The sequence below is a fragment of the Microtus oregoni genome, unplaced genomic scaffold, assembly GCF_018167655.1.
Source record: "Microtus oregoni isolate MIOR12 unplaced genomic scaffold, Mior012 000010F_ref0000083, whole genome shotgun sequence".
Taxonomy (NCBI): Eukaryota; Metazoa; Chordata; class Mammalia; order Rodentia; family Cricetidae; genus Microtus; species Microtus oregoni.
This window is the reverse complement of record NW_024543069.1, coordinates 24,974,596-24,995,311: the sequence shown is the minus strand read 5'-3', so window position 1 is coordinate 24,995,311 and position 20,716 is coordinate 24,974,596. Positions and strand designations below refer to the sequence as shown.

General features: G+C 42.8%; 1 protein-coding gene across 1 annotated transcript in view; it reads left to right on the top strand.

Annotated features, from left to right (window-relative positions):
- Foxo1 (forkhead box O1) overlaps positions 1-19,248 on the top strand; it is an 81,576-nt gene extending 62,328 nt beyond the window's left edge. Inside the window, exons 2-3 of the mRNA XM_041659080.1 lie at positions 14,223-15,574; positions 16,144-19,248. Coding sequence (XP_041515014.1) covers positions 14,223-15,560 — 1,338 coding nt within the window. The 3' untranslated portion in view covers positions 15,561-15,574; positions 16,144-19,248. The remainder of the gene's footprint in view (positions 1-14,222; positions 15,575-16,143) is intronic.
- Positions 19,249-20,716: the final 1,468 nt, after the last annotated feature.

Sequence of the window (20,716 nt, the reverse complement as noted above, 5' to 3'; positions counted from 1 at the left end):
AAAATTCTCAGGACATTCACTGTCCAGAGGGAGTGTCTTTTGTAAGGCAGGAGAGGAATGTGCTGGAGAAGGTAGTTACAGTAGAAGGACAGACATGATCTTGATGCATTGTGTAACTTTATGTAGATGGCAAACAATAAGTTAAAGTATGTTTTTAAATGGTTTGGGCCAGGGTTATGGCTCAGTGAAGGCACCTGTCACCTTGTCTGACCTGAGTTGGATTGCCAAAATCCACATATTGGTAGGAGAAACCTGACTCCCACAAATTGCTCTTTGACCTACATCTCCATGCTTGTCCTAGCAAGCATGTGCCAGATATATTTAATTTTTAAATTTAAAGTTAATTTTAAGTAATAGTAAATAATTAACTACAAATAATTGACTTATCAAAACCTTAACAATTGTAATAAAGAATTTTATTTTACTTAAAAAATAGAGGAATAAAAAATAGAGGAATCTAAAATGGCTGAAAAACACTTAAGGAAATGTTCAACATCCTTAGTCATTAGAGAACTACAAATCAAAACAACTCTGAGATTCCATCTTACATCTGTAAGAATAATCAAGATCAAAAACACTGATGACAACTTATGCTGGAGAGGTTGTGGGGTAAAGGGAGTGGAAGCTGGTGCAGCCCCTTTGGATGTCAGTGTGGCGAGTTCTCAGAAAATTAGGAAACAACCTTCCTCAAGACCCAGTAATACCACTTTTGGGTATATATCCAAAGGATGCTCAATCATGCCACAAGGACATGTGCTCAACTGTGTTCATAGCAGTTTTGTTTGTCATAGCCAGAACCTGGAAACAACCTAAATGCCCCTCGATCGAAGAATGGATAAGAAAAATGTGGTACATTTACACAATGGAGTACTACAGAGCAAAAAAAAGTAATAATAATAACAACAGCATTTGAATTTTGCAGGCAAATGGATGGAGCTAGAAAACATCATTTTGAGTGAGGTAACCCAGACACAGAAAGACAATTATCACATGCACTCACTCATAAGTGGTTTTTAAACATAAAGCAAAGAAAATCAACCTACAAATCACAATCCCAGAGAACCTAGACAACAATGAGGACCCTAAGAGAGACATACATAGATCTAATCTATATGGGAAGCAGAAAAAGACAAGATCTCCTGAGTAAATTGGGAGCATGGGGACCTTGGGAGAGGGTTAAAGAGGGGGAGGGGAGAGGTAGGGAGGGGAACAGAGAAAAATGTTGAGCTCAATAAAAATCAATAAAATAAATAAATGGCCTACAGTAGAGATGTCAAAGATGTCATGGTTGATGCCCACTGTCAAATGTATAGAAACTATTTTTGTCCAATGAGTTCTCATCATTGATAAGGATAGCCTGTGTGGGTTCCTTTCTTCTGGGCTCAGTTCCCATGACCCCAGAACCCATCACTTAGCTCATAACATTTCTTTGAGTATTATTGTAGCTATGACTGTTTTATTTGTGCCAGATGTCTTAAGATTCTTTCCCTCATCCTATCTTTTCAGCCAGTCACCTGCTGTCTCTTCCTGCTGTTACTTTCCATATATGACTTACCTTCCTTTATCTCACTTGAACGCTTTAACTTAAGCATTCAAAGAGGTAGGAGAAGTTTGATACATTTTTCTGTTAAAGAAACTGTTATTAGCTTACTTTCTGGTGTTTGTGGAAGGGAGGCTGACTACAGGAGCTGCTTAATACTGAGGGACTGAGTGGCTTGCAGCAGCTGGTTCTTTGTCTGCTAAGGACCAGTAGGCAGCACTCTCCCGTTTCTACCATCAGGGCCCACAAGGCTTCCTAGGTACCTAGGTCAGGTGTGCTCTTTGCTAAGAGACATGAGCAGTTCTGAAGCTTTCAACTCAAGTGCCCTTTCTGCCCCGAGCATACTTACGCCTCACAGATGCCTTTGAAGCGGTTGCATCTGTTACAGCTCACATCACTGTGAGGCAGTTAAGACATATTCTAGGCAAGAAAGCAAAACCATGAGATTTTTTAAAAAGTTGTACAAAGTAATGACTACAAAGAAGGTAAAGTCAGCCAGGTGGTGGTGGCGCACATCTTTAATCCCAGCACTCAGAAGGCAGAGGCAGGTGGATCTCTGTTAGTTCAAGGTCAGCCTGGTCCACAGAGATTGTTCCAGGACACAGCTCCAAAGCTATAGAGAAACCCTGTCTTGAAAAACCAAATAAATAAATAAATAAATAAATCAGGGTTAGATCTCATAAAACACTTAGATTGGTTATGAATATAATGAGTCCTATTATATTTTCAGATACATACATAATGTATTTATCATAATTTCCCATAGGCTTAGGTCTTCTACCCCTCAATTACCATCTTTCTGTTAGATGAGTTTTTCCCAAAATGTGTGCTGCTGTACGTTAGTTTGTAGTAGGGTAGGCCGAGAAGAAACATGCTGTACTATGTGGTTGTACTTACACACACATGCAGTTTATTAACCTATCTGTCCTCTGTGCCTACTTAGCAGAAAACCTAATTTAATAGTGGAGTTTCATTTTCTTTACTTGGTATATAAATTAGCACAAAGTAATGTATTTTAAAAAAGAAACGTGTAGTATTGAGTCCTTGTTTAAGTCTATGCCTCAAATAGACTTACTCAAATGAAGTCGTTTCACCACAAAGGAACCATTGTTTGTGAAGCACACATTGAAGGATGCCTTGTTGGACCATGGTGTGCTGCTGTGTTGGAAGTGCTGGAGGAGAAGGAGATCTCTCCTGATGAATAAAGAAAAAGTGCTCTCTGGGAATCCAGAGGATGCATTTACATAGTGGCTGCTTGGAGCTGTGGTGTCAATGAAAACAAACCTGGAGGTCTGGTATGTTGTACCAAAGAGGAACTTAAATAGAGTGCCCAAAAGGTATCAGTCTGCACAATCAACATTCTAGAACCGTTTCTATCAGGTGTGTTAGGTAAAGATGTGCACACTGTAGCCTGACACTTGCCAGGCTGTGGTCCTGTACTTAGTAGGCGGTCTGGACTCAGAATAAGATGGATCGTGTGCACTTGGGGCGGCATTTGCTGAAGCGCATTCTCCCACATACCTTCATCACTACTGCCACCTTTTAAGAAATACTAATATTGTCTTGTCCTTTAATGGGGAGTTGCAGGGAAGATAGTAAAGAAGTGTGTGCTATGGCACACGTGGAGGTCAGAGGACAACTTTCAGGAGTCAGTTCTTTCCTCTGCCTTTACATCTTGAAGTCAGGTTTCTTTAAACCAAACAGAAATGATGCTACTTGCCATTAAAGTCACAAACCAAGGTGGCAAATACAGAATCTTACATCATCAGTCCGCCATTCCTGTTTCCCAGGACCAACTTTTTTCTCAGCCAGTTGAAGTTGTTCCAATTTGTGTGGTTTACAAGTTCACAGGTTCTTTAAATCCAGGAGATGGAAAGTTGTAGATTTTAATTTGTTGTTTTATAAGAAAGGGTCATATGCTGTAGTCCAGACTGGTGTGAGATTCTCAGAAATCAATCGTCTGCCAAGGCCGGCCCAGTATTAGCTTTGCACATGCACCAGCACTCCAGCTAACACCTGGACTGACGGGGATGAGTGCTCCTTCCTCAGCTACCCAACTATCCCGGGAGCTGACCTATATTTGCCGAATAGTTGAACTGTTTGTTGACGTCTCTTTGTTTGATAGTAACTGTGCCTTTTAGGTGTGGCTGAAAGTTGCACAGTGCTCAGCTGCTTTGTGGAAGACTGGAAGGAATGATGTCACAGGCCAGGGTTCCTCTGGTGGAAGAAGGAATGTGGGCGGGGTCCTCTGATCACCTGCTTTTACAGTTGAGTTCAGATGGGAGTAATCATTAGCCCTTTAAAATGATGTTTTGGGGGGGGGGGGGCTGGAGAGATGAATCAGTGGTTAAGAGCACTGACTGCTTTTCCGGAGGTTCTGAGTTCAATTCCCAGCAACCACATGGTGGCTTAAATCCATCTGTAGTGAGATCTTTGTACCCTCTCCTGGCCTGCAGACGTACATGCAAAGAGAACACTGTTAGCATAATAAAAACAAATTTTTAAGAAATGTTTTTTGGGGAAGTTTAGATCTCGGTTCTGGGGGTGGGAGGTTTGGAGGTGGCTGCAGCATTTCATTTCACAAGAGTACGTTAGGGAACTAATCAGAGTCCGTCTCAGTCGAGACACAGTGGTCTAGGTCAGCCATGCTTTTCATGAACCTGCCAGACAAAGCGTGAGTAATCTCTTGTCAGTTTGTCTGTGTTCGTGACCGAGTCATTGTTGCTTTGTAAGGCATCATTTCCCCTTGATTTCCTTTAAGCTGTTCAAAAACACCTGAAAGATTTGGTCGATCCTAGATAATGACCTCAAGAAACAAAGATAAACTATCAAAATAGAAGAATTGAGTTTGCGTGTTGCCAGATGTTGAGAATGTTGAATAAAATGTTTAAAAACAGACTTCATGGAGGGAGGCTTTTAAATTTGTTTTCAACAAATAGTTCCCACTCCAGTATTTTACCATCTTAGATTCCAGGGTCAGTAGTCTCCTAAATCAGAAGACGAGAGGATGCTTTTCAGAGTAGGGAAGAATCATACAAAGACAACTTGGAGGAACTGAACTCAGTAACACTGAACACTGTGGAGTAAAACAGCATGGAATACTTTAAAGTGTACTACCACTAAGGATCAGGTGGTGTGGAACTTTATGCCTTGTCCCTGGCTGGAGTCATCTTCTGTGTGTGGCACCTGCCATGGAGTATGGTTGATATACCCAGTGACATTCCATAATCTTGTACTCTTAATTCATGATGATAATACTAACTTTTTCAAAGAAGACACTTCTCAAGCTATAAAGCTAAAGGTCACATGTAAGAAAACTTGCCCCGGTGGTGAGACTTGCAGGGGTGCCCCCGCAGTGCTGCAGGTGGATCCTCTGTACGGTTCATCCTCCTTGACTTCTCTGACTTTGACAGCCCTGGGTGATCTGTACCTGGCTGGCCCTAGGGCATACCATAGGAAGAGTCTTCCCAGTCTTCACTCCTCAGAATGTGCTGGGTAAGCACCTAAAGCACCTTTCTCCCTCCCTGGAGCTGATATGCTTGACCTGCTGCACCTCAAGTTGCTCCTTTTGTGTTTTAGTTGTGCTCTCAGAGGTAGAACTGCACACAGCGTGGTTGTTGACTGTGGGGCAGAAACTAGGTCTAAGAAAGAAGAAGCAAAACTGTGACTGGGAGGCATGGCTTTCAGGTGGGCACTGGAGAATTTGAGGGGTCATGGTGCCTGATGGTCTTCAGGAACCTTAATAGAACAGTCTGCAGATAGGGCTGCTAAGGTAGCAGCAGCTCTGGGGAGACTGTCTTCTGAAGGAAGGGTGAAGGGTGGGGCTGTTACACCAAAGGCCTACTGGCCCTCTTGTCAGTGGGAAGTCTGGGAACAACCTGGCTTGGGCATGTGATGGGACTTTACTTAGTGATGGTCCTGTAGTTCTGTTAATGTTGGGTCAGCCAGCGCAATATTTCGGTATCTAATTAGAGACAAATATTAGGAATTTGGGGTGAAGGTATTATTACCCCAGCAGTGACTACTTAGCAAGCATGAGCCTTTATTGCCAGAATAGACAAGCTAGTGACAAGGTTCTCTATAAGCTTCGCAAGAAACTATTATATTACAAAGAATGTGCAGTTCTTCATTATACTTGTATATGTTAGAGGAATAAATGCTGTAACTCTAGCAAAGTTTACTTTAGTCTTTAAACTTTTGAAAATCCTTAAAGTTGATCTAAACGTCTACTGTGCACTTACTTTTATATTCAATTAAAGTTCTTTATCAGGAGGAAATAGGTCCTAATGTGCTACTTTGTTTAGATTTTTATTTTGTTTTTTAATTCTTGTAGCCAAATAGATAAAGTACTTAATTACATTTTAATGCTGTGTGTTTATAGAACCATTTTAGATTAAGAAAAAAAATGGTATGGCCTGTAAAATAGACAAAGATTTTCATTAGGAAACAGCAGAATCACTTTACCAGCAAATGAGATTCCTCTTAATACTCTCCTGTAGTGGGGCCTTGTCTATTTAAACAGCTGTTTCCAAAGAGCAGCAGAAAGGGTTTGCATTGTGAGCAGTCATTTAAGGGAAGGCTTTGGGGCTAGAGAGACGCTCAGTGGTTAGGGGCACTTACTGCTCTGACAGATGACCTGGGTTTCATTCCCAGCACCCACGTGGCAGCTCAACACCCATCAGTTAACTCCAGGATCCACCACCCCCTTCCACCCTCTGTGCGTACCAGGCACATACACACACAGATGTACATGCAGGCAAAACACCCATAAACATAAAAATTTTGTAGAAGTTTCAGAAAGGATGAGTTCTTTGGTTACCAGAGGAGGGGAATTATGGGTGAGTGCTGTGTACTTGATAATACTTGGGCTCTGGGGAACACCTGCATGGTATAAGGAATTGGAATTAATCCCAGGAGAGTGAGCTTCCTTTTGAAACATTTGTAGATTCCTTTAAAATAATAACAATGGTAGATTATGGGAGAACAAGATTTTAGCTATATCTACCATTGGGACCTTATTAACTAAGGCAACACTGGCCTTGTTAGATTTTGTGGCATTTAGACCAGAGCCTGTAGAGTGTCAAGTAGTTTGTTCAATGGTTGACAGAGGTTGTAGATGAGCAGTGATCAAGATAAATGGCCTGTGGTTGGGCTGGAGGGGAAGATGCATCTAAAAGAGCTGCTCTCACCTGTCTTTAGAGGCATTTCATTTTCCTTTCTCTCTTAAATCTCTGTGTGATGTGATATCTACCTATCAAGGCATGCTTGTGGTCATCAAGCTTGGATGCTGGTCTTTACCTTATTGGAGACAGGCCCTTAGTGTTCTACTGCACATGGCCAGGGTGGCGGGCCCACCAGCCTCTGGGGGATTCTCTTGTTTCTGTTCTCATCTTCCCACTGGGTTTGCAGGTGTATGTGATTCTGGGGATTCAAACTCAGGTCCTCATGCTATACAGTAAGCACTTTACCCATCGAGTCATTTTCACAATATGAATGTTAAAAGTTTGTTTTTTCACGAAAGTAATTTCATTAATAATAGGCTGTCCTGTGGGACATAGTTAAATTTTATGGTAAAGGTGAAACACCATTTATTAAAAATTACTACTTCCAAGAATCAAAAACTTGTCAGAATTAATATTATTTGGTACATTTTCTTTTAAAAAGTCCCATTCTAGAGAACTTTTTCTTAAATAGTAAATGAGATTTTAGTATGGAATAGATCTGTTGACTAACGAGCTGGTAAGCCATGGACTTCTTTATTTCTTGTTTCAGAGCTTTGTTCTCTGCTTTTTAAGGTTGTGGTACCTCTACTTTCCATCTTTGTTTCTTAATAGTTAGAACAGACCCACTCGTTTGTAATGTGCCTGCAGTTCTTTGTAAGTTCTCGAATTCTCCATCCCTTCGTGTTCTCAGGGGCTCTAAAAGTTTGTTCTCTGAGGTTAAATGGTCAGGGTTTTAGAATAGATGTCAAGTCCTTTGCCATGTCCCACACAGCTTGGGTCCCAGAACCCTGCCTGCCTGGGGCAGCAGGGGGATAAAGAAAGGACACACATGGACACGCATACACACGCACAAGCAATGACACTGGGATCAGGTGGAGTTCTCTTAATTCTACCACTGCCAGGCCCCTGGAGCTTGAGCATGTTGAATAGGTGTAGCACGGGAGGAGGGGTAACTAGTCTGGGTAGGAAGTCTCTGGAAGAACAGTCTCAGGCTGTAACATCCCCCACTCCCCAGGAGCAGGAAGCCACAGTTGATCACCGCTCACACTGATCAGTGTTAGTTCATTAACACTCATGTTCAGACTTCAAGAAAACCTTTGTCATATTTCTCTTCTGCCTTGCCCATATGGGTGATGATGGCTTTGCCAGTTTCTTTTGGAGTCCTTGACAGGCTGTGCTCATGTTGAAATACACATTTAGTCAGGATTTTACTAATTCAGGGCTTCCTGTGCTCCCTACAATCCCCATCCCCTTCTCTATTTCTTAAATATTCAGGATGAATCTTTAGCCTTCATCAAGGGCAGGTTCACCTTAATGCTTCTCACTGGGCTATAAAGATGGTAAGGGGGGGACATAACAGTAACTATGTAGCAACAAAAACAAAAGGAATGTTTTACAGGTGAAAGGAATTAAAGACCCAAAGCTCATCAGTGATTATTTTTTGATTTTTTGAGACAGGGTTTCTCCGTAGCTTTTGGTTCCTGTCCTGGAACTAGCTCTTGTAGACCAGGCTGGCCTCGAACTCACAGAGATCCGCCTGCCTCTGCCTCCCGAGTGCTGGGATTAAAGGCGTGCGCCACCACCGCCCAGCCAGTGATTGTTTTTGTAATATTAGCAAGAAAGATAATCTTTTGTATTTTAGGGTGTGTCGATACAATTGCACCACAATATCCTTGCTATCTTTATTGAATCTAGTCAACCAGAAGATGGGCCCAAATCATTTTACAGTTTTATCTGGTTTTATTTGAAGGAGCCTTATTCACACATACTTATTGTTAATCCATGTGATAAATTAAATGATAAATTGTAGGGCTATAAGATCACCCTGAATAATTGAATGGAGCCCACTGGGACTCCAGGTGATTAGAGTGGTACCCCTCATAGGAAAGGGAATCATTAATATAAATAGGTGTAGAAGAACGTGACCAAGCTCGACACGACCGGATTTGTCTCTAGAGTATGATTAGCAGACATCTCAGAAATAGAACTGTTGAGATGTTTCCCAGTCCCGGGTCTCTTCACTTTGGGGAGGATGTAAGCATACCCTTTCTTCCACATTAGGGTGGGACGGCTCAAGCCATTTTCTGTCCCATCTTTCCTTTAGTACCTTAGGTTTCACTCCTGGAGAGCAGTGATGTTGTTTGACAGTGAGGCCATCTTCTGTACAGCTTAAATTTTTTAATGTAAATGAGGCCTTGTTTAGAGAATTGGTAGGGATAGAGAATTCTTCCAGAGAAAGAACTTGCCATTTCCCATGGGCCAATTGGTTTTGGCCATCCCCATGTCAAAGTACACATTGACCCAGGAATTCACTCGTGCAGGATTTACTCTATTCCACTCCGTACAGACCTTTGCAGTACAGACATTTTTCGGAAGCCACAAGTTGCCGTCCACAGTTGTGGTAGGTACTGTAAAGTAATCCTAAGGATCCGTATTTGAGGAAAAGCATAATTTTCATAGTTACTATCTCAGTTATGATCTTTGATTTGTCAACTAGCCTGTCTTCCCTTTCCTGGAGCAATCTTGTTGGCATTCTGATATAAGCTGCCAAAGACACCAAAATATGCTAAACACTACTAGAATTAAATCTACAATCTTTGTAAGGAGGAGAAAAACCCAAGGATTGCAGTTCAGCTGTGAGGACAGGGAAACAAGCCTGAGGAAGCCTGTTAAACAGGAAGTTTGTGATGAATGACTTAATCAAGTTGGAACCATTTGTGATGGCTTAAAAATTCCTGTTTATATATTCCTTTACTTCCTATAACAAAGTAGCCAGTTTATTTCCCTCACTTTGTATAAAGTGATATTTCAAGCTCTTTCTATGCACACTAGCCCACTCTGATATATATAATATATCAGGTAGTCTTCTGATCGCCATGGCTACCGACAGATGTTAAGAGCCAGTGTTCACTGAAACCACTGACTGACCCGGGGTTGCCTAGTCCAGACTAATTCCAGGGCCAGCACCTCTGGTTCTACCTCATCAGGCATTCCCCAAGTGCAGGAGGCTTCCCACGATACCCATGAGTCCCCTCACCTACATGACAGCAGACTCTCCCACATCCTTTGTTGGAGGAAGACTACCTTAAAGTAGTTCTCCTTACTGTGGAATGAGTTGAGCCAGATAAAGCAGTTTAGAGGGAAATGTGAATCCACAGCAGTTTGGTAATCTCCAGTCACATCTCCTCTCATGGCCTATAAGAGGGTCACTGAGAGTGTAGACCAGGTGACTTGTGTTAGCACCTTTAACTTGTGTTAGCACTTTGAGGACCATGAGTTTGAGAGCTTTGGGATCACCAGACTAGTGCCAAGACGTTTGTGTAGACAGATAATGGTTTAAGCAGTGTTCAGATGAGGAGAGGCTCTGGGAAATGAGATCATCTTTATGGAAAGGCATGGATTAACTGTCCATAGCAAATCTTCCATTGTGACATTTTTGAGTCCAATTATGTGTACATTGTTGACAATTTATATCGATAGACATGCACATACATACTCACAAACTGTTGAGCAAATGTCACATGACTTCTTTCTCATTTGCAAGCACACCAGACAATTTAAAGTCGTTTTATTAGTAACTCAGATTGGAACTCTGAATCGTGAGTTTTGCTGCTTTTGGAATTTAGTTTGTTTTCACTTGGGAAGTGTAGGAAGAGACAGTGTAAGAGAGGAAGCAGGAGGAGGAGGTAGAGACTTGCTGGGTATCTGTAACGGTTGTGTTGTGAACAGTAAGAAAGTTTGGAATTTAACTGGTACACAGAGGGCTGGGCAATTTTTTCAGCACAGACCGGGGGGGGGGGGGGCAACAAGTACTGTAGAAATGTCTAAAGACCACCATAACCTTTCTCAACACGAGTTACTATTTCCAGAAAATAATATATAAATGCCTTGTATTAGTGGGAAAAATAGATTATATGATATGTATATATAATATAAACAAGTATAAAACATATTATTCTAAAGATGCTCTTATTCTAGTAGCGTAAACTTCATTTGTTGGGATGGAGACAAGCATCTTCACATGCACTACCTTGTTTAATGGGTTGGACTGTCCTCGAGATAGAGCTGAGGGGGAGTTTGCTACTCCTAGACAGTTCTTTGGAAAGCATCTGCTAGGTTGTCAAATGACTCCCTACTTGTTCCTTTCCCTTCACAAAATCTCTGGAGGGTAGCCCGTGTCTTCCTTCCTTCCTCCATCCTTTCCTGCTCTAGCAAAAACAAAGCCCCATACTATGAGCTGTCACAATTTAGGACATGAGTGGATGCCTAAGAGATAACAGCGAGACATCGCATCTTCCCTGTAATGTTTCTGGGATGTCGGTCAACAAAGGTTTATTGAATTTATCTTCTGTGCAGAACATCTACTCAAGACTTTGATTACAAACTTAAGTTTAATCTTCTTGTGTTTAGGGACTTGGAGTCTGGTCTGTAGGGTGTAGGGAAGAATGCTCAAGAGCAGAACAGGTTGAGCCTCAGAGTCCACCAGGGCCTCTGTCTAACTTACTGCCAGACCTTGTGTCAGGCTTCCTTGGGATGTCTCGTGCTGCGTGCAGTGTTCAGCCACGCAGGTAGCACCAGGAATGTGGCTGAGACTTGAGTGTGCCCCGAAAGCCAGCAGACTGGCTAATACAGAGGAGATGGCCTGCCGTAGCCGTCTAATGGTGTCATAGAGAACCAGGGTTTGGGTGAGTGTGCTATCCGTGGTTCTCACTGTGGCAGTGTTGAGAGCACACTGCCTCAGCTCTGAGGGTTGCAGGCAGCTCAGCAGAGAATTGTGGACACAGCGCCTCCCCAACCCTGCCCCTTCTTTAATGTCCCACTGGCTGCATGAAAAACAGGAATTTATGTAACAAGCCCTGCAGAGCAAACTTTTTTCCTGTTGGGGGAAGGGGGTAATTGTTGGCAAAGCTAGTGTACAGTTCTGTTGCTGAGTGACCTAAAATGTCCTCAGAAAAATATGTAGTATGATATTTTGATAAGTAAAGGATTGCTATGACCAAAACAAAAGCAAAAAAATAAGTCCAAGCAGTTAGTAGATACTCACCCAGAAGTTAGTGAACTGTTTTTAAACTTTTTTATTTTGAAGATTTTATTATTATTATATCTTCTTCAGTCCTGTTGAGAATGCCCCTCCCTCACATGTGCTTGCCATGGTCTGGCAGGATCGTCCTGGCCTGGGTGTTATGGAGCTTTGCCCCCCCCCCCACCCTTAGCTGCAGGCAGTCAGGAAGCTGATCTCTGGGAAGATCTCCTCCCCCATACTCCTTTGTTATTAACTAAATGTGACTGGACAGGAGTCAAGCTTCCTCTCCTCCAGAGGTTTCATCAGAGCTTATCTGTGTGCCTATTGTGTTCAGAGAATGAAATTGTCATGATGGAATATTGTGCTAATGCCCAGACTTCCAGCATGTAGACGGCATTGCAGAATTGCTTTCCAGCCCACCCCAGGCAGACTGCTGCTTTGAAGGAGGAATTGGGAATTTTGATCACTAGTTTTGGTGGTCGTGGCAGCCAAAGCTACCTCAGGGTGATGGGGTGGGGGAGAGGATGACAGGGAGGATTGGGGCAGCAAGGTTTTTGAAAATTATGGGATTGAGATACAACATGAAAGAAATGTATCCCTTAATCTCTCTGGGAGAGGTTTGGAGTTCAGCACCTGTCCCCTCATTAACAGGCCCTAGAGTTGGGAGAGATCCCAAGTAGGAGTATAGAATGAAGTCTGAGCAGAGAGAGAGACTGACTACCACCGCCACATACCTACATATCTGCCTGGCATCCAACCAGAAAGCTCCTGTTAGGCCATGCACCCTGGCAGAGCACTTGACACACAGCTGCTGTGTTGCAGTCCTCGGGGGGAATGTAGTGCAGAATGCGTTTTAAGTGTGGGTTTCTAAGCTCTCTTGGGCCTCTCTCTGACTTTTGTCTTTAGAAAGTAAGATTGCCACTACATTCCTTTTGTTTTCCTCCTCTTGTTGAGAAAAGACGTGAATGTGTCGGGGTCATGTGGAAGTCTGCCCCTGTATTGTTCTGCTCTGGCACAATGGTTGGCACATGAGCACCTTCATTCCCGGTCAACAGCATGAGGATGTGGGCATTGTGGCTGCCTCCTCGGGTGACCACAAATCTAGTTAGAGTCTTTTTGTGGTCCAAGAGGGGCCACAGAGTATTTGGGCAGCTAAGCCTTGCACTCAGTTGGCAGAGAAGGCCAAAAAGTGGGTAGCCATGTGCATAGCTCTACTTTGAAGATTGTGAGGTGCCCAGAGTCCTGTTCCTGGATTTGGGATTAGCTCTCTCAGGACCTAATAGGACTGCCAGGTGAACAGTTAGCGACAGGGCTGGGGCAGAAAGCTTAAGTAATGAGCTACCTCCTTGAACTAAGTGTTTTCACTTCCCTAGGTGGGTGTCACAGGCTCCTCCAAGTTCACGTCTTCATCTAAGGACTAAGGGACTGACCCATTTATTCTCCCATGTGTTTGCAGTTTGCACACACTTGCTGTGGGTGTGTTTCACCCCTACTGAACAGGAGCAGAGGAGTGTTACTTAGGGTGCCGTCTTCACCTTCCTTCCTCTCATGTCTCTCTGGGAAAAGTGCGCTCTTGCGTACAGGTCCTGGAGCTGGTGGTTTCCTGATCTCTGTTAGAGGAGTTCTTGAATTTAAACATTCCATTTTATGGCAAGTTAACTTTCTCAACAGAATAACTGTTTTCTTTATATTTATTTTTACTTGTCTGATACAAAGACTCAAGGTATAAATGAATTGAGGTCTTAATTATTTGGGTTTTTGTTTGTTTTTTGGAATGGGCCTTGTGAGGAAGCTCACTGGCTTCAGATTCACAATCCTCCTACCTTTTCCTCCCAAGTGCTTGCTGAATGTCTGTCTGCAATATGGTTCCCGAGCAGGGAGGGGATAGATCATGCTTTCTCTCCCCATTCTGTGATTCTGTCGGCCCAGTGATATAAAATATCTCACTTTGTAATGAAAAAAAAATTGGAAAGGGCTTTTTTTTGAGATAGATTTGGAAACTGTATATAAAAGAAATGTAGCTGATCTGTATAGAAGAAAACACAATTGTGTTTAATTAAAGACATAAGCACTAATAATGCCTTAAAGAAAAATGCTATTTCTCGTACACCAATTTGAGGTCCTTTCTAGTGAGTTTATTTCTACTGTTGAGAGCCAGTGGTGTGGCTCAGTTGGTGACGCACCTGTGGCACAAGCCTAGCTCGTGACCTGCGTTGATCCTCAGAACTCATGTAAAGGTGGCAGGCGAGAAGAGACTGTGAAGTTGACTTCTGCCACCCACATACGTGCTCTGGCATAAGTACTGTGGTACATTTGCCCTCCTCACAAGTAAAGAACTGTTAGGCTTTTCAGATTGGAACTATGTGATGATCATGTGGAACGGTACGTTTTCCAAGCGGCGAGTGCCATCCTTCTAACATACTGTTTTGCTTTACAGAATTCAATTCGTCATAACCTGTCCCTTCACAGTAAGTTTATCCGTGTACAGAATGAAGGAACTGGAAAAAGTTCTTGGTGGATGCTCAACCCAGAGGGAGGCAAGAGTGGAAAATCCCCTCGGAGAAGAGCTGCGTCCATGGACAACAACAGTAAATTTGCTAAGAGCCGGGGTCGAGCTGCCAAGAAAAAAGCATCCCTCCAGTCTGGGCAGGAGGGTCCCGGGGACAGCCCTGGGTCTCAGTTTTCTAAATGGCCTGCAAGTCCTGGGTCCCATAGCAACGATGACTTTGATAACTGGAGTACATTTCGTCCTCGAACCAGCTCAAATGCTAGTACGATCAGTGGGAGGCTTTCTCCCATCATGACGGAACAGGATGACCTAGGAGATGGGGATGTGCATTCTCTGGTATATCCACCTTCTGCTGCAAAGATGGCTTCCACTCTGCCCAGTCTGTCTGAAATCAGCAATCCTGAAAACATGGAAAACCTTTTGGATAATCTCAATCTTCTGTCATCCCCAACGCCTTTAACTGTATCAACCCAGTCTTCGCCTGGCAGCATGATGCAGCAGACACCTTGCTATTCGTTTGCACCGCCAAACACCAGTCTGAATTCACCCAGCCCAAACTACTCAAAGTACACGTATGGCCAGTCCAGCATGAGCTCCTTGCCCCAGATGCCCATGCAGACTCTTCAGGACAGCAAATCCAGTTATGGAGGACTGAACCAGTATAACTGTGCACCAGGACTCTTAAAAGAGCTGTTGACTTCTGACTCTCCTCCCCACGGTGATATCATGTCACCAGTTGATCCTGGAGTAGCCCAGCCCAACATTCGGGTCCTGGGCCAGAATGTGATGATGGGCCCTAATTCAGTCATGCCAGCCTATGGAAGCCAGGCATCTCATAACAAAATGATGAACCCCAGTTCCCACACCCACCCTGGACATTCACAGCAAACATCTTCAGTCAATGGGCGCGCCCTGCCCCACGGGGTGAACCCCATGCCTCACACGCCTGCCATGAACCGCTTGACCGCTGTGAAGACACCGTTACAAGTGCCTCTGTCCCACCCCATGCAGATGAATGCCCTGGGTGGGTACTCCTCTGTGAGCAGCTGCAATGGCTATGGGAGGATGGGTGTCCTCCACCAGGAGAAGCTCCCAAGTGACTTGGATGGAGTGCTCATCGAGCACTTGGACTGTGACATGGAGTCCATCATTCGGAATGACCTCATGGATGGAGATACCTTGGATTTTAACTTTGATAATGTGTTGCCCAACCAAAGCTTCCCACACAGTGTCAAGACTACGACACACAGCTGGGTGTCAGGCTAAGAGTTAGCGAGCAGGTAAGTTCATTCCCTCTGGTATCTAAAGGACTTGAAAGAGGGACACAGTTACCCATGTCTTCATGGTTAGACTCTTTAAAAATAAAGACAGCATCTTCTGTATCTGGACATCTCCACATGCCTGGGCTGTGTGGTGCTGGGGCTCTAACCCAGGACAGCACTCCGGCAGAACTACTCCCTGGGATCATGTTGGGTTTTTTTTCAATGTCACTTAACTATGCATGCCGGGAAGCATATGCACCATCCTCCACCACCCTCCCAGCTTAGCAGTTTCCCTTATGAGGCTAAAATACAGTGCAGATTCCTTTGATAGCTTGTATTTTCTTTTCACTTCTCGATGTCTGCATTCTTTTTACCAGCTCTTGAATAAATGAACAAGTTTGTTACAAATCAGATGTCAAAGGTCCCCCCTTTTTTAATAATGAGGAATTTCCCCCTGTTTAATGATGTTGGAGCTGTTTGAGGAAGCTGAAGCTTCCCTCACCCCTAAGTGTGCCTGTTACTCTATTGGTTAAATACAATTGAATTAAATTTGACTATATTTTCATTGTGTGTGTTTTTCCCCTTAGGCTACGTTTAAAAGTACTGCAGAGTGTCTGACAGATGGAACTGAGAGAAGCAGTCCAAAGATGCCCTTCACCCTCCTTTTAGTTTTCTTGGTTTAAAAAAAAAAAAAATCCTTTTTTTCCTTTCATCAGACTTGGCAGCAGAGCCACCTTCCTGTACAGGATGTTTGCCCAGCGCTTGCAGGTTATGTGCTCCTGCAGATAAGGACTGTGCCGCTGGGAACCATTGCAATGACGTGCCAAACTCACTACACCGTGTAATTGCAGAAAAGACTCAGATCCTGGCGTGCTTTCAAGTTTTGTATATATGCAGTAGACACAGAATTGTATTTGTGTGTGTGTGTGTGTATTTTTAATATCTACTTGGTCCAAGGAAAGTTTATACTCTTTTTGTAATACTGTGATGGTCTCATGTCTTGATAAACTTTGCTTTGTACTACCTGTGTTCTGCGAAAGTGATGAATCACGAACTAAGATCTCCATTCTGCACCTCTGCTGAATGACTTACCATCTTGCCACAGGATTCGTTGAGAAACAAGTAGCCTGTGATCAATCTGCTGAATAAGTGGACTTGTGAAACTTTGGGGCAGAATAAGATTAAGTGCCAGCTTTGTACAGGTCTTTTCTATTATTTTTGTTGTTGTTTATTTTGTTATTTGCAAATTTGTACAAACACCTTAAAATGGTTCTAATTTCCAGATAAATGACTTTTGATGTTATTGTTAGGACTTGATCATTTTTGGAATAGATATTGAACTGTAATGTTTTCTTAAAACTAGAGTCTACTTTGTTACATTGTCTGCTTGTAAATTTGTGAAATCAAAGGTATTTGGGGGCAGCATTCATAATTTTCACTTTGTATTTCTAACTGGATTAGTACTAATTTTATACGTGCTTCACTGGTTTGTACACTTTGAGATGCTACCTGATGATGTTTCTGACTAATCCTAAATCATTGTAATTAGTACTTGCATACACAATGTTTCTGGCCCTGTTTGAGCAGGAAAGTGATGTATATTTACATATACTTTGTGTTTTGTATGTAGAAGAATTTAATATGTTTTTATGTGTGTATTTTAAAGAACTTTTACCTGCTCCTATTACCCAGTGAATTGTGTGCAGCGCATAGCAGCAAGTCTTGAGGTGGGTGTCCCATGTCACGTTCTTAGAGCTGCTCCGGGTAGGCCCTTCCAAACAGATGCCCTGTGTCACATTGTCACAGTTCCCGAGGGGAGGCCACAGCAGATTGATGCCTTGTTCCTTCAGGGAAGCCTCCTGTCTGTGGGCCAGGAAAGGAGAACTTCTCCTAGAATGACGTTCCTTTGTCTAGCTGGGGTTTTCTTCATCATCTGAGCTCTTGGTTTTTATCCAGGTTGGAAAGAATCATGTCACTTCTCAGTCTCCGTCCCTGTTCGCTGGCTCTAAACAGTGTACACCTAAGGAGGACGTTTGAAAACAGGACTTGGGTGATTTACGTAGTGCTTTGTATTCTTTACCACATGGCATAGAACTAGTTAAAAATTGAGACAATAAACTCGAAAGCCAACCAGTATAAGTGTACATTTATTTTGAACTCTTAAGAATTTGAGAGGTGTTTTTTGGCCTTGAGCAGCCTAACTTGTATCTCAAACATTAAACTTTAATACTTTCTCGTTACCTGTAACTGAAAGACCAGAATAATTGGTTTTGCCTCCCATTCCATCCATCAACATTTCCAAGTCCTGTTGAGTGCCTGAAGCTACTGCAAACTGAGGAATATGTGTACAGCAGCTTTCCTCTTTGCCTTGAGAAGGCCTGGTTCTGTGTACAAAGCCCAAATCAGATCTGCTGGTTTTTAACGTGTTATTTACCTCCCCTTTTGCTTAGTATTTCTTCTGTGCGTGTTAACAAGAAAACAGATATTCCTGATTTTCACTGTTGGTTAGCTTTGTCATAAGCTTCCTGCTGGGACTTTTTGTTTGTTTTGTTTTTGTTTTGTTTTGTTTTGTTTTTGACTACTGCACCTCTGATCATCATCTTGGTTCGGCACTCTAAAACAGGGCTCATTTTAGAAGCCTTAGTTCCTCCAGTCAGAGTAGAACTCAGTGGTGTCAAAGAACTTAGGTCTCACTTTTTCTCTTTCCTCTGCCATTTCTTCATTGCAGAAAGAGCCTCTGCATTTAATCATTCAACACAGAGGTGACTACAACCGTAATAATCAGTGGTAGACTTGGGGATGTTGCTGAGTGACTTGGAGGCTTGTCTTCCTCCTGAAGCTGCATAAATCTCAGCCCCCAGCTTCCTTAATGTTAAGATCATAACGTGAATGAATCATGTGTAGTTTTCTGGGGTACAGTGAAGTCCAGGAAAGACTTTGTGTCTCTTAAAAACAAACATTGTGTGGCCTCTGGGAGTCCTTTTCTGTACGAATGCTCACTTTCTAGAGTACCTGGTATATTATTGTACATGATTGCTTTGTGAAATGATTTCACCTTTGCAGCCTTGGTTGATTTATTTCCTTTGGTTTGTACTGTTATTCAAAGCATATTGTATTATAGAGCTATTCGGATATTTTAAATATAAAGATGTATTGTTCCCATAACGTAGATGAATGGAATATATTTGAGTGATAAATGTATGACATGGAGAGTTCTGTTGGGACAAACTGAGTCTAAATTAATTACCAAATACAGCGAATCCTGGAATATAACAAGAAGGGATAAAGACACTTAAAATGGAAACCGTTCCCCAAAGGTGTACAATTTGAACTTGTTCAACTGCTGAATATATGCGCCCCCCCCCCAAAAAAAAACACCTTGGAATTCTTAGTTAACAGCTCTTAAGTGAAAATTGTCTCTGGCTTCAACTGGGGAGTGATCATTCAGTGTCATGTGCATCATGGTTGATGCACACAGAGCAGCCTGGCGCTGCGGCCAGCGGTAGCCATGTAAGTTCCATCAGGATAGTCACACCCTCCCACACCTGACTGAGTAACCGTGCAGATTCCATGGTCCTGTTCCAATACTATCTGAGAAGTGCCTGATGATGATGATGTACTTACAGATACAAGAACAATCTTTACTATAATTGTATAAAGCCATAAATGTACATAAATTATCTTTACGTGGCTTGGTGTGTTTCTTTCCTTCGTGTTTGAAAGACGCTCTTGGTCAGGAATGTCTTTATGTATCTATCAAAACACTTGAGTCAGACCTTGTCAACCCTGCTGTTAATGGCTTATTCAGATCTGGCATTTCCTGTGGAGGAAAGAGGGAACCGTCCCCATACAACCAAACCATGGTCCCTAATGTGAAGAAGTGCAATATAAAGTTAACAGTCTAGAGCAATGATTCTTAGTCTGTGGGACATGACCCTTTTGGGGATCAAATGACCCTTTCACAGGGGTTGCATATTAAATATTTACCGGTATGTGATTTGCTTTTTTGGCTTTTGGGGGTCCCACCACCCAACTCCCAAGTAAATCCCACATGAATGCGTGCTTATTCTTATAAATGCCTGATCATAGCTTGGCTTGTTTCTAGCCAGCTTTTCTTAGCTTAAATTATCCCTACTACCTTTTGCCTCGGCCCTTTACCGTCTTTTTTTCTTTCTTACTCTGTGGGTGGCTGACCCCTGGTGTCCTCTCCTTCTTCTCTTGTTGCCTCTTTCTTCTCCCAGATTTCTCTCACACTCTTTGCCTGCCAGCCCCACCTATTCTTGCTCCTGCCTTGCTATTGGCTGTTCATCTCTTTATTAGGCCCATCAGGTAAATACAGCATAAATAAAACTTGCATCTAAAAATAATATTCCCCAACAATTTACATTACAATTAATAGCAGTAGCAGAATTACAGTTAGGAAGTAGTAACAAAAATGTTATGGTCGGGGGGTCACCACAACGAGTTAACTACTAAAGAGCCGCAGCTTTAGGAAAGTTGAGAACCACTCCCTGCTCTACAGAGTATAGCAAAATGGCATCAGCCTTTAATCCCAGCACTTGGGAGGCAGGTGAATCTCTGAGTTACAGACTAGCCTGGTCTACATGTTATGTTCCAGGATAGCCAGGGCTACATATACCTTGTCTCAAAAAACAGTTGGAATGCCTAGACCCTCATTTGGACTAGTAATTATAAATGTGTATATAACCTTAATACCAGACCGAAGACAGGATGGTCTGGGGAGATCAGGGTCCCGGTTAGAGTAACGTGAGGTGATGTGGCAGACATGATGGCTTTCCAAGGCCAGGGATCCCAAGTACATATCTTGCCCAAAGAAGAGGATCTCAGTGGTTGCAGAGCAAAGGTATTTCTATGTATTTGCTCTTTCAAAAACTGCCTAAGAAATGAGCTAAGGTTTCAATTAACATAGTAAAGACTATATTTTAAGATTGTGGTTGTTTCCTTCTCTACCTTACAAGCAAATGGGTGAGTTAAAGTAATGAAGAAATGGGGAATTCTCATGTATGTTTAGACAGCAAAAGGTCAGCGTGGGGTTTCCCCCCATCTCACAGCAGAACTGTTTCTTCTAAAGTGTGGTGGCCGGAAGCCCAGTGTGTAGAACAGAAAACAAAACAATAATGAGCATTATCTAAGCTGAGG